Consider the following 12,345-nt stretch of genomic DNA (forward strand, 5'->3'; position numbering starts at 1 on the left):
TTGAGTGTCTGGGAAAAGTATGCCACTGGTACCTCTCTTCCATCCGGGAGTTGGTGTCCCAGGACAGCGCCAATTCCATAGGGCGAGGCGTCGCATGCTAGCACCACCGGCAGCCTCTCGTCGAAGTGTGCCAAGACCGAGTTTGAGACAAGCAAGTCCTTGACTGCCTGGAATGCGGCCTCCTGGCGCTGGCCCCACACCCAAGGGGCCCGCTTGTCCAGGAGTCTGTGTAGGGGCTCCGCTACCGCCGCCTTGTGGGGAAGGAAGGAATGGTAAAAGTTCAATAGTCCCAAGAAGGCCTGAAGTTCAGTCTTGTTCTTGGGCGCTGGGGCATCACAAATGGCCCGTACCTTGTCCCCAGTCGGGTGGACCCCTTCTGCGTCCACCATAAATCCCAGAAAGTCCACCTGAGGCACTCCTAGTAGACATTTTTCCCGCTTCACCTTGAGACCCGCCGTCTGGAAACGGTGCAGAACGGTGCGGAGGCGGTCCTCAAACTCCTCTGGTGTGGGCCCGGCAATCAACACATCATCGAAGAAGGGGGTGACGCCAGGAATCCCTTTAAGGAGAGAGTCCATTAGATTCTGGAATATGCCTGGTGCCACGCTGATACCGAATTGCAGCCGCTTTACCCTGAATGCTCCTCTGTGTGTCACAATCGTCTGTGCCTCTGCTGTGGCCTCATCTACAGGGCGAACGGGACCCGGCGGGCCTTGAGCCTGACCGGTCGTACTGTGGGGTCAAGCTGTAGAGCAATTGGGGGGCCCGTATACTGTCCCAATTTCCCATCAAAAACCCCCGGAAATTCCTTGCATATGGCGTCCACGTCCACTTGTAAGCTAGTGTGGTTCACCCCGGTGACGGCTAGCCCCAGTGGTCCAAACCATGCCAATCCCAGTAAGCTAATGTAGGGGCCCTTGACCACCAGCAATTCCAGTTGCCGCGTCCGCCCTCGGTATTGCACCCTGAAGGTCCCCACCCCCATTGTGGGGACCTTACGTTTCTGGAAGTCCCGGAGGGTGAATGGGGCCGGCCTGAGTTTGGGACCCCCAGTAGGACACAGTTTCCTTAAGGTCCTTGCCGAGATTATGGATAGAGTTGAACCCGTGTCAAGCTCCATGCGGCATGGGGCCCCCTCTATCTGTACGTCAACATAAATTTTCTCTACGTTGGGGTGGGGCAACTGGTATACCTGGAAGTCCGTGAGCTCAGTCGAGTTGCCTTGGTGCGTTGGGCCCCGGGACCTGGGGCTCTTGGATTGGTCATCTGATGCCTGGCGTCGGGTGGGCCGAGCCCGACACACCCGGGCGATGTGTCCCGATTTTCTGCACTGCCTGCACTCTGCGTTGCGGAAATGGCAGGTCCTCCTCTCGTGACTTTCTCCGCAGCTTGCGCAGTTCCCTCCTTCTCGTCGAGGCAGCTGTGGTATGTGGGCTGCTTGAGTGCGCTGCTGTACTCGGTGCACCTCCTCCCTGTTGGATCCTGAGTCGTCGGTGAGGTCTTCATGGTGGACCCTCGGTTGGGATGGCTGGCTCGGCCGTGCCTCTTGCGTCGACCTCTCGGCAGCTTCCGTTGCCAGGGCCTCCTCCAGAGCGACCTGGAACGTTAGGTCCTTCTTAGCGTAGAGGCGTCGTTGCAGCTTCTCATCCCTCAGGCCACCGACAAGGCGGTCACGAAGCATGTTCTCCAGCTCTGAGAAGTTGCAGAACCGGGCGGCTTGGCGGAGAGAGGTCACAAACCCAGTTATGGTTTCCCCAGAGGCTTGCCGCTTTGCGTAGAAGGCATTTCGACGAGCCACCACTGAGGGCTGTGGCGAAAAGTGCCCCTTCAGCTGTTCCATTATTGTTTTGTATGGAACAGTAGCGACGTCTTCAGGCGCAAGGAGAGCCCGGGCGATTTCAAACGTCTCCTCTCCGCAGACGCTGAAGAATATTGCCCTCTTCTTGGCGTCTTCTTCATCGGTGACCCCTTTGGCTTCTAGGAGGAAGGTGAAACGGGAGGCGTATGCTTCCCAGTCTCCAGATGCTGGGTTGAATGGCGAAAAGCTGCTGTTGGTTGCCATTCTGAGTTCCTTGTGTCCCGGAGCTGAAGCCTGGATACACGGTGCGAGGCAGCGATGCGGCAGGTGGCGGTGCTGCGGTGCTGTGTGTGGCAGTCAGCTCAGCGGGATCCCACCTTCGTCGCCAGTGAAATATACTCAGAGTCGCAAAGTGATTTCATGCTCTTTATTCAGCTCATAGTGATGAGGAGGAATGAATGAAAGTCCCCTCAAGGTATCTGCTTTATATACATTATTTACACAATGGGCTGCACATGATTGGCTAATTCCGGAATTCTACTGTAAGCCAATCAGGTTGTGGATTCACTTCTATCTGGAGCATGATTGGGTAGTTCCTGCCAACCAATCATACTGCTGCATTGTTCTAGGACCAATCAGACTGCTGCATTCTGAATCCTATTGTTCTAGGACCAATCAGGCTGCTGCCTTTTGGATCCTATTGTTCTAGGGCCAATCAGACTGCTGCAGTTTGGATCCTATTCAACCCAGTACATAACAGAAATGTATATAAGCAGTTGCTTTGCCACTGTTATTCAGTTATGTAGTTCAATAAATGTTCCTGCTGTTATCACTGTGTCTTGCTTTGTGGGAACCCACCTACACTTCAGTTTGGTTCCAGCAGCTCCAGCTCAAAACCCCAGTGCTGCAATCGAAGAGTTGCTGATATAATGTCTATGTATTAGTATGATCCCTTGCCTGCTATTGGATCACCTGTTCTGATCTTGTAGAAGAAGAAGAAGAAGAGTTTGGATTTGATATCTCGCTTTATCACTACCTGAAGGAGTCTCAAAGCGGCTAACAATCTCCTTTCCCTTCCTCCCCAACAAACACTGTGAGGTGAGTGAGGCTGAGAGACTTCAAAGAAGTGTGACTAGCCCAAGGTCACCCAGCAGTTGCATGTGGAGGAGCGGGGAAGCGAACCCGGTTCACCAGATTACAAGTCCACCGCTCTTAACCACTACACCACACTCACCTGTCCCTTTTTGAGATCTCTTCTAGCTTGGAGCCTGGCCTGGGACTGCTCTGACTTTCCCCTAAGCCTTTGCAGTGGACTCTTAACTACAATCTGGCTCATGTTCTGGGTGCTACCCCATTGATGTTACTGCAGGCAAGTCTCCTGTTTACTGAAGAGCCCAGTGAATACAGGACACTTAGCCATTGAACCCAGAACCTTCTGCATCCAAAGCAGATGTTCTACCACTGAGCTAAATCGCTTCCCCAAGGACAAAGAGAGTTTGTTTCTTTGTGTTTTTTCTTGATACCATGCTTTGGAAGCTTCTGCGTGATGGTTTATAGATCTGCAAAATAAACTAATGGGAGGTGTGAAAATGGAGAGGAACATGTAGTTCTCTTCTGAGTAGGGGGAAGAAAGAGAAGACACACACCCCTGCAAAAAAGGACATATTTCTCAATGTTTTTATATGAAAGGTGCATTTGATAACGCTTTTATGTGCTTAAAGTCTCCTGGGTGCCAAGCAATTGTAATTTCCTTTCCTGCAAAGCTGTTACCATCCTGTGATTTTATTGGAAAGGAGGGGAAAAAATGAAGAGCAGAAGAAGATGATTGGGAATATGCCTATCAAGCCCAGAAGGCAGGAGCTGTCCAGTGATGGGGGCATATTATGGTGTATTAGCTATAACAGCTTTCTGTGTGGCCTCCATTGAGGCAGAGCTCTCTCTCTCTGGGCAATCAGGTCATGTCACCCATCACCTTTCTTGTCCCTTCTGCAAATGGCCAGAATGTAATACTGGCTATTGTATTTCCAATAAAAAAATAATTCTAAAGAGAAATCATCTCAAAAGTTGAGGATAAGGAACCTTCTTTAAAAAGGGGGGGGGGGAGCACAATGTGTGCAATGATGAAGCAAGAAATGGCCTGAATTTTGAACCACATTAGCCTTTCTATGGTTTTTAATGCAAACATGTGCTCACTGTAGAATATTATATGTTAGAAAGACATTATAGTTTCTCTGGGCTTCCATTTTAAAGTTCCATCCCTGCTGCAAATACATTCATAAAGAAAAATCAGTTTTAAAATCATTGCTTCCTGGTGCTTAGTTGTTTGTATGGAGTCTGGAGTGCAGTCTATTCACAGTGTTTAAGATTTCTTTCTTTCTTTCTTTTTACTATTGCTATTTAATTATTAAGACTCTGTAGATGTTCCTTGTAAAATTGACACCGAGATGGATGAATATAGCTAAACAAAGCCAGCCACATTTTTATTTGTCATGGCTCCTTTGCCTTTAGCACTATGATTGAGAAATGCAAAATTCAGCAGACAAAAGGCAGCATTGAATTTATTTTACCTGTCAAGCAGCAGCTGCATAAAATAACTTATTTTCCATCCAGAATATAAAGGTCACCTTTCAAGAGTTGTTGGCAGTGACATATAAAATGCTATATGTTTCCCAATTTAAAGCTAACATATGTATTTTTATATCTCTTGTGCAAAAACTAAAAATACTGCATACTGGGGGATAAAATTAAAATATTAATTTATTTGTGGTAGAGTTACAAAAAGAAAGGGATGGAAATAAACTGCTAGAGAGAGAACAAAAAAATGGAATATAAGAGATAAAAGGCTGGGGGTAAGTTCATTGGCAGAAAATCTATTCAAAATTGAGCAGCAGCCTGAAGCAATAAAAACTCAGAAAGTACAAGAAAAAGAAAGCCAAATCACAGGAGCAACATATTCTAATTAAAGAACTGAAAACTAAGAATGGAAAAATCAAGGCTGATGTGGAGAAAAGCAAAGACACTCTGCAGGAATTAGGAAATTGGTTGAAAAAGCTGACCCATAATCACAGATTGTCTAGGTTCAAACAAATAACAAACCGTGATTAAGTAAAAATGGAAGCAAAAGCTGCACTGGAGCAGCAGCCCATGAACTCTTTGCATGAGATTCTAAACCATAGCTTAATGCCACATCTCAAGACAGCCATGGAGGGGTTTATGCAGGGGAAGGCATGAAAGGAAGCATCAATATGCCAAGGAAAAAAACTGCACCATACATCAAAAAAGCATATATTTAAGGCACCACATCAGTCTGCCATGCAAATTGTTGTGATATAAGTGTACTAGCCACTGAGTCAGAATGGCTCCCCCCCCCCTTCCATTTTCCAGCTTTGAGACATTCAGACTAACTTTAGCTTTATATTGTATTTCGCAGTGTTTTGAGCCACTGTGTTTTGAAGTGACATACAATAATAGATGCACACAACAGCACAATAATTCCAGATGATTTGTGCTGATGAATGACTGGCTGTCATTCGCCTCCTTCCCTGTCTCTTCTATCTTTTCCCCACGTCAGTAGAGGATAACTATTCTACACATTCTTTACTGGCGCAGAAAGGCAGGTGTGCTCAAGTAGTTGAGAGAGTTATCAAATCAAATCAAATACCTTTATTGGCATCACAGTATAAAACATGTCAGGTCACTGGGATAATTAAAAGGACAAGGGTGAAGCTGTTGAGGGTTGTAAGGTCACACTGTGATCATGTGCACTTAGATATTCTGCCTCACCCTGTCTGTTCCACCAAAAGGATGGTTCGTTGGGAACCCATTTGGGTAAAATTGTGTCTAAAAAGGAAGCTACTAAAGCAGTGATATCTTTGTCCTGATCTGCCAGGAGAAACCTCATTACAGGCCGGAGGTCCAACATTGTGCTCAGCATCAGTTGGTGAGGTCTATTGTGTAGAGAGCAATCTAAGAGAATGTGGTCCGTTAAATTAGCTACTGCTTAGTTACAGGCACACAAACAGGCTTGATATGGAGTATGTGAGAATCTACCTTTGGTCACTGTAGAAGGGAAGGCATTTAATCTCACGAGTATAAAGATGGGAAGGGAGTATTAGATCCTTTAGATATTTGGCACAGCTTCTGTAGGGTGTTGTAATACCTAAGGCCTCCGAAGAACAGGATCTCGGAGTATGAGGTAACAGGTTCAAGTTACCTGTTCTGTAATGAGGTTCACCAGTGACTTTGTACCAGTTTCTGTCAGTCTGGCCTACCTCAAAAGGCTATTATGAGGAGAAAAGCCAGGGGTGGGGAACCCACAGGCCACAAGCCAGATCTGGCTCACAGGAAGATTTCTGAGTCTCTTCCCACGCATTCACTGGTTCTCCTCTGAGTACAAAGTTGTCTCCTTGTGAAACAATAAAAAACAACCATCAGTTCCAGCTTGCACTAGTTTCTCTTAGAAGATGTTTCTCTCATCCCTCACAACAGAATGTTACTGTCTAGATATTATATCTGTCTGTCTTTCACCAGTATTCACAGTGATGTTGCATTCCTTCCCTACTTCCCTTACCACGTGCAGAAGGGAATGTCTGAAGCAGAAGACCCCACATTTATGTGAATGCAGGTGATGGCTTTACCCTGGATAATGAATGGCATCAACTACCCTTATCTGAACCATTTGGAACCAGTTACAGAAAAATTCTGGCAACTTCACAAAACTACTAATAACTGAATAAACTTGTAGCACCACACAAAGTCTGATTGGGTGGTATAGCTACATGGGTAGACCAAGTGATACTAAGCCAACCTATAAAAGGAACTGAGAGGAAAAACAAGACAAATTTAATTAAAAATTGGTTCTCAGGAGGATGGAGTCACATAGAAAATGTTTAACAAGTTCAAGAAGATGACTTCAGAATTGAAAGAACCCTTGCTGAACCTTGGGTTAGATGAGTAACAATTTCCAGTGTGTGTGTTGTTATAGTAGGGTTTGAGAGTAAATTATCAACCCACGTATAATGACTTGAAGCTATTTTATTTTGCCTTTTGTTTTTCTTACACTGTTTTCTCATAGGATGAAAGCAAATCGCACACTGTTCATACCTAGCTTTTACTTAAATGACATCTTATTTTAAGGAACTTGATGAGCAGGTACTAACTTTCTATGGTTTCCTCAAGTGTTTTGGTGTCTGTCAGGACTGAACCCTGTGATCAGTGGCAGTGCCATGAATCGTTGCAGATATTCATCCTGAAGGTCAAAGCAGGGTGTTAGCAGCCCGAGATAAGCAGTTGTGCTTTAGTCTCTGCCTCTGTTTTCTAGAACTGTATTTAGACGGTATTGTGCTTTAACAGGTAAGCACAAGCTCAGACTCAGTGACCCGGATCTGCAATTTTAGTGGATCCGGGAGCATTTGTGCATTGCAAACATGAGCCCTGCAGAGTGCAGGTGTGGAAAGAGGTAGACTGAGTGAGATGCAGGAACAATGGCCAAAACACAACTAGGGCAATCAGCTTTGGCATTGCCAACCACTTAACATGAGTGGAATCAGAATACTAGTCCCCTTCCCATCTTGGGATTCCTGGTCTGCTTCTCTCTACCGTGGCCACATGACCCGGAAAGCTGTCTGTGGGCAAACGCCTGCTCCCTTGGCCTGAAAGTGAGATGAGCGCTGCAACCCCATAGTCATCTTTGACTGGACTTAACCATCCAGGGGTCCTTTACCTTGGCACTCTGCCAGAACTCTGCCAGTACAAATCCATCTAGCAGTAACTTTATCCAGCCCACATTATCAGCTTCTCCTCAGGAATATCATGGGGTACTTTGTCAAATGTCTTACTGACACCAAGATACACTATATCCACAGCATTCCTCTTACAGGACAGGAATGTACTTAAAGGAAAGCACAGTCAATGACAACTTTCGAGAATTGTGAGCATCCAGGAATGCTGTAGACTGCAGACCACTGGAGAGATTTGAAGAATGAAAGAAAGGAAATTCACAACCCTCTACATTGAAAGTAAGGTAAGCACAACAAAAACCTGAGTGAATTTCACTGGCATTTCTCCTCTACTTTGCTAATTTTTGAATCCAATTTCTTTTTCTTGTTAGTTGATGGAGAATGGTTGGGGAGGAATTGCAGGAGAAATTTTCATCACAGCATTTCCACAGGGAGCAGTAATTGCCAGATCCACTTGAGTGATACAACTGTCTGTTTCAAATAGCTTACATCACATTCCACCTAAACATTATTTCTGAATTGTTATGTAAATGTAATAACAGCAAGCAATTTATCTGTCGTATCACAATCCTCACTGACCCAGTCCCTTTCCACTCCCTTCTTCCTGTTGAATGCTAGGAGAGATTGCTAAGGCTATATATTGTTCTGATGATAAGCACTGCATGACATACTCCGATGCAGGAAATGAAAGGACTAATAATGAAATTAGAATGAAAATGAGCAGGAGAGAGAAAAGGTGGTTGGGACTAACGATGGAGATTGCCAACAGGATCTGAGAGCGATCAGGTTCCATATTGTCAAAGGTGTGTAAACAGTTCTCAGAACAAAGATAAACTATGTTAGGACTTTCTCCCACATATGGGGAAAAGACAGTATCTGCCATCTTGTTGATTTATAAAGCACAATTTACATATTGATTACCTCCCAGCTGCTTTCTCTCTCTGAATCAAACAGCCTCACCTGGCAAACCAACCTCTCTTTTTTCAATTCTAATGAGGGGTTGCTGTTTGCTGAAGGAACTAAATTCATGCTTATTTTTATTTAGTTGTTTATTCAAAATAGAAGAATAATCTGCATTAGATTTTACACAGGCTTTATTTGAAGCATGTATATCTGGGCTTTCCTATATAGTTCAAGGTGGCTTACAAGAATATTAGAAACAATCGAGTACAACAAAGACATAAGCCAATGGGTCTTACTCCTGCATAAACACATGTAGGATTGCTCTGTTAAGCCCCTATGGGGCACCCATCAGCTGCACAGGTGTGACTTGGTGTAAGGCAGCTTTCTGTCATCCCATGTTCCCATCAGACCCAGAAATCTTGGCCAATGGGAGTTATGGTTCAGCAGCATCTGGAGGAACCACAGCTCCCCACCCTGCTGTATACCTTTGATCCCTTATAGGGGCAAGAGTGTGGTTTTGGCTAGGGGGGGAAATCAGATATCAGAGTACAGTATACAGATACAGGCTGATATCAAAGTATTTTGGTATTTTGCTGTAAATAACAAGACCATGAAATGTAGTTAAACTAAGGAGGCTGCTTTTCTGGCTTTCTTTACATGATCTTCAAATGACATTACATAAAAATATGGAAAGCCCAGCTGAATTAGCGCAATGGTCCATCAAGTCCACCAGTCCATTCTCACAGTACCCAATCAGATGCCCAGGAGAAGCCTGCAAGCAGAAATATGGCTCTCAGGCTGAAAAAGTTCTCTCACCCTTGACTTCGACTAATTGGCTTATAGCGCAAAAATTAAGCTTTTTTCCATTCAGAATCGTTCATGCTCACCCTCAACATACCACTTTCAATCTAGATTGATTCTGGATCCTGACACTCACAGGCATATCATGACTTGATATGCATATGAAAACCCTCCCCCTGGTTAGGTTATTCATGCCTTTTTTGCCCTACACATGATCCAGGTAAATGAAGGAGGATGTGGTGATTGTGATTTTGATATACACCCACCATCCATCATTGGGCAGGTGTGGATTCATGCAATTGCCTACGTGTATTTTCAAGTGGGCACACTGCATGGTAATGCCGGAGCAATCTGCAGGGAGCTTTTGTTTTTGGAATGAAATAATATTCTCAAGAAATGCTTTTCAGGGGCAATAGATCTAAATTGTGTGTGGACTATGTGTGTGGAATATGCACTCTCTGTTGTTTCTAGAATAAAATTTGTGTACACAGCCTGTCGGATATCACCCTTAGCCTTTAAGGATTTTTTCTTATTTCAACAGTAACGCATACACATCACATTTTTTGCTTGCGGTGAGCAATGTAATGAGGATCACAGGATCCAGGAATGAGGACTTCAAACTGAAAGGCAGAGCTTACATCTATGTTTTAGATTTCAGTACTCAGTAGGAAAGCAACAAGGAGCAAAAGGCTTTCTGAAGTGTGGGGTGCTTTCATCTTCCAAATCTCAATACCTTCTTTCAAGAGTGGAAGCTTTTGGGGATTTTTTTTTGCTCCTCTCCTATTTCCTGGAAATAATCAATAGGAGCATAAAAAGAATTCTGTGATCACAAACCAATCACATTCCAATGTTTTCACCTCAGTTTACTTCCACATAATATGTTTGTGATCCAAGTGCAATTACTACAAGTCTCTCAGGAAAAGGTGCAATACTGTTTTTTTAATCCAAGTTCTTGGTCTGAACAAATGCAATATTTCTGTCCATATATTTTGCCATTGCTGATGCAATTACCATTCCTGGAAAACTCTTCAGCTGAGAGGTTATTCTAACAGAGAATTTGCTCCAATAAATTACCACTGGGGAGATTATATTGTTCAACCTGAGCAAACACCTCTGCATTTAAGAAGGAGTTGGCACCCTGGAAATAAATTGAGCCAGTGGCATTCTGAAAAGAATTCACAACCCCATCAAAAACCTACAATTCCTTGGAGAAGCCATTCAGCTAACTGTTGCTGCGATATACTAATGGAAAGCTGAACCCAAAGGAGGGTGATGAATTATGATACTTTTCTGAGTTTTTCCCCACAACAAACAAAACTTCTGTTTCTGTAGACTCTTTCTAAGCCCAGGTAATAAAATCCTTCATTTTATTATAGCTTTGAAAGGTGCTCCCCCCCCCCCCCCAGTTTTAATTATTTTTCCCTAAAGGGATTAAAAAAAATCCAAGATATATTAGGTACCTTAGGGTACCCCAGTTTGTAGTCATTTCTAAGACTGGGTATATTTGTAGGGATCATTTGTTTGAAGGCAATTCATTGTTTGAATGAAACTAAGGCTGCATTTGGATGTTGCTCTCTCCATGAGCAGGTGCTCCTGTGCTTTCTTCCGGGTTTCACTCCTGCACTGACATGCACACCTGGCTCCAACTCCAGGTTGGATTTTTGCCCCAGCCTTGTGCTTCAAGCAGCCTTAAACCCTTTAATCAGATGCCGGGATATTTGCTCATTAAAACATTTGTTCAGTGTGAGTTGAGGTGAGCCTGAAGCATGGTTCTAGGAAGGTGAAGGAAGAGATTGCCACAAGGGTTAGCCAATGAGCATTCTGCACAGTTAGATGAGGGAGGTGGGAGAGAGGTGGCTTCCTGATTATTACAATGACTCTCCAACTGTGCACAACTGGTCCAAACCCCCCACCCCACCCCACCCCATTGCTCAAGCCTAAGTCCTTGCACTGACTGGACAGTTACTTAGCATGTCATTGGATGCAAGACAATATACAAAAATACAGCAGAGACTACCAGCCCTATCCCCCAGATGCAAAAGCATGCATTTACAGCTAGCAGTAGCACTCACTTCTGTTGCTATTGATTGATTAAGGTGGAGAGGAAATAAACAATCTGTGCATCCCAAAGTCAAGCCGAATCACTCACCCTAGGATCATATGAACTACTAGATGATCATAGAGTTGGTCCCTTCCAACTCTATGATTTCTATGATCCTCGCCTGCCTAGTAGGGGCATCATCCCAACCAATGACTCATTGCCAGTTCACCCATGAACTATCATCCACCCCACCACTGATTTTAGACAATCATTCATGGAAATCACCATGCCTGGATCTAGCTAAAATAAGGAATAAAGCCTGATGTCATCACCATTCACCCTCTCAAAATAGACAATATGCAGACATGAGTGGTTTATCTCCACTGTAGGTTTATCAACACCTTTACCGTGCAGTTTTGCTTTGTTTTGAAAGTGCAAAAGCAAAAGGGGACGGAAAAATATTCCTGTGTGTTCAGTCCTTTGGGTCAAGATATATACTAGTGAAGAATAGGGCACAGAAGGCATTTCTGAGTCATTAAAATAGCAACATGCAGTTTTGCAAGCAACAGGAAGGATGCAGAGGAAATGACACTGGTGTGTGTGCCAGATGCATTGAGCAGAGATAGCTTCCGAGCACGAGTGCCTCCTTCTTTGAAGAACTGCTAACACCAGCACAACAGACATTCTGCAATATACAGTGTTTGAGTATTAGGAAGAAATTCTGCATTCTGTATGTGCATGGATGAAATGGGGGGAAGAAAGTGTGGGAAGAGCACTGGAATAGGGAGCTTGGGGGTATTGTAGAATCCATGGGTTGTGGTCAATAAAATTATACTCTTGAGTAGACCCAATGAAATTAATAGATGTAAGTTAGTCATGTCCATCAATCTCAATAGGTCTACTTTGATTAGAATTTAGTTCACTACAACCTAATGTGTCTTTTGGAGTAGGATTGGCCACATGTTTGGTTGGAGTCTTTTAAGTCAGGAGTGTGGAACCTGTGGCCATCCAGATGTTGGAGGACTACAACCTCCTTCACTCCTGCCTGCTGACTGGGGCTGATG

At 44.3% G+C, this 12,345-nt stretch overlaps 1 protein-coding gene across 1 annotated transcript; it reads right to left on the reverse strand.

Moving 5' to 3' along the window:
- Positions 1-268: 268 nt before the first annotated feature.
- On the reverse strand, positions 269-2,104 carry LOC307220282 (uncharacterized protein). Its single transcript, XM_079984027.1, has 2 exons — positions 1,193-2,104; positions 269-559 (listed from the first exon to the last, which is right to left on the reverse strand). Exons 1-2 carry the CDS (start codon positions 2,060-2,062, stop codon positions 521-523), a joined length of 909 nt encoding a protein of 302 aa, XP_079840153.1. The 5' UTR covers positions 2,063-2,104; the 3' UTR covers positions 269-520.
- Positions 2,105-12,345: the final 10,241 nt, after the last annotated feature.

The sequence above is a fragment of the Podarcis cretensis genome (genome assembly GCF_951804945.1).
Source record: "Podarcis cretensis genome assembly, chromosome: 7".
NCBI classification, from domain to species: Eukaryota; Metazoa; Chordata; class Lepidosauria; order Squamata; family Lacertidae; genus Podarcis; species Podarcis cretensis.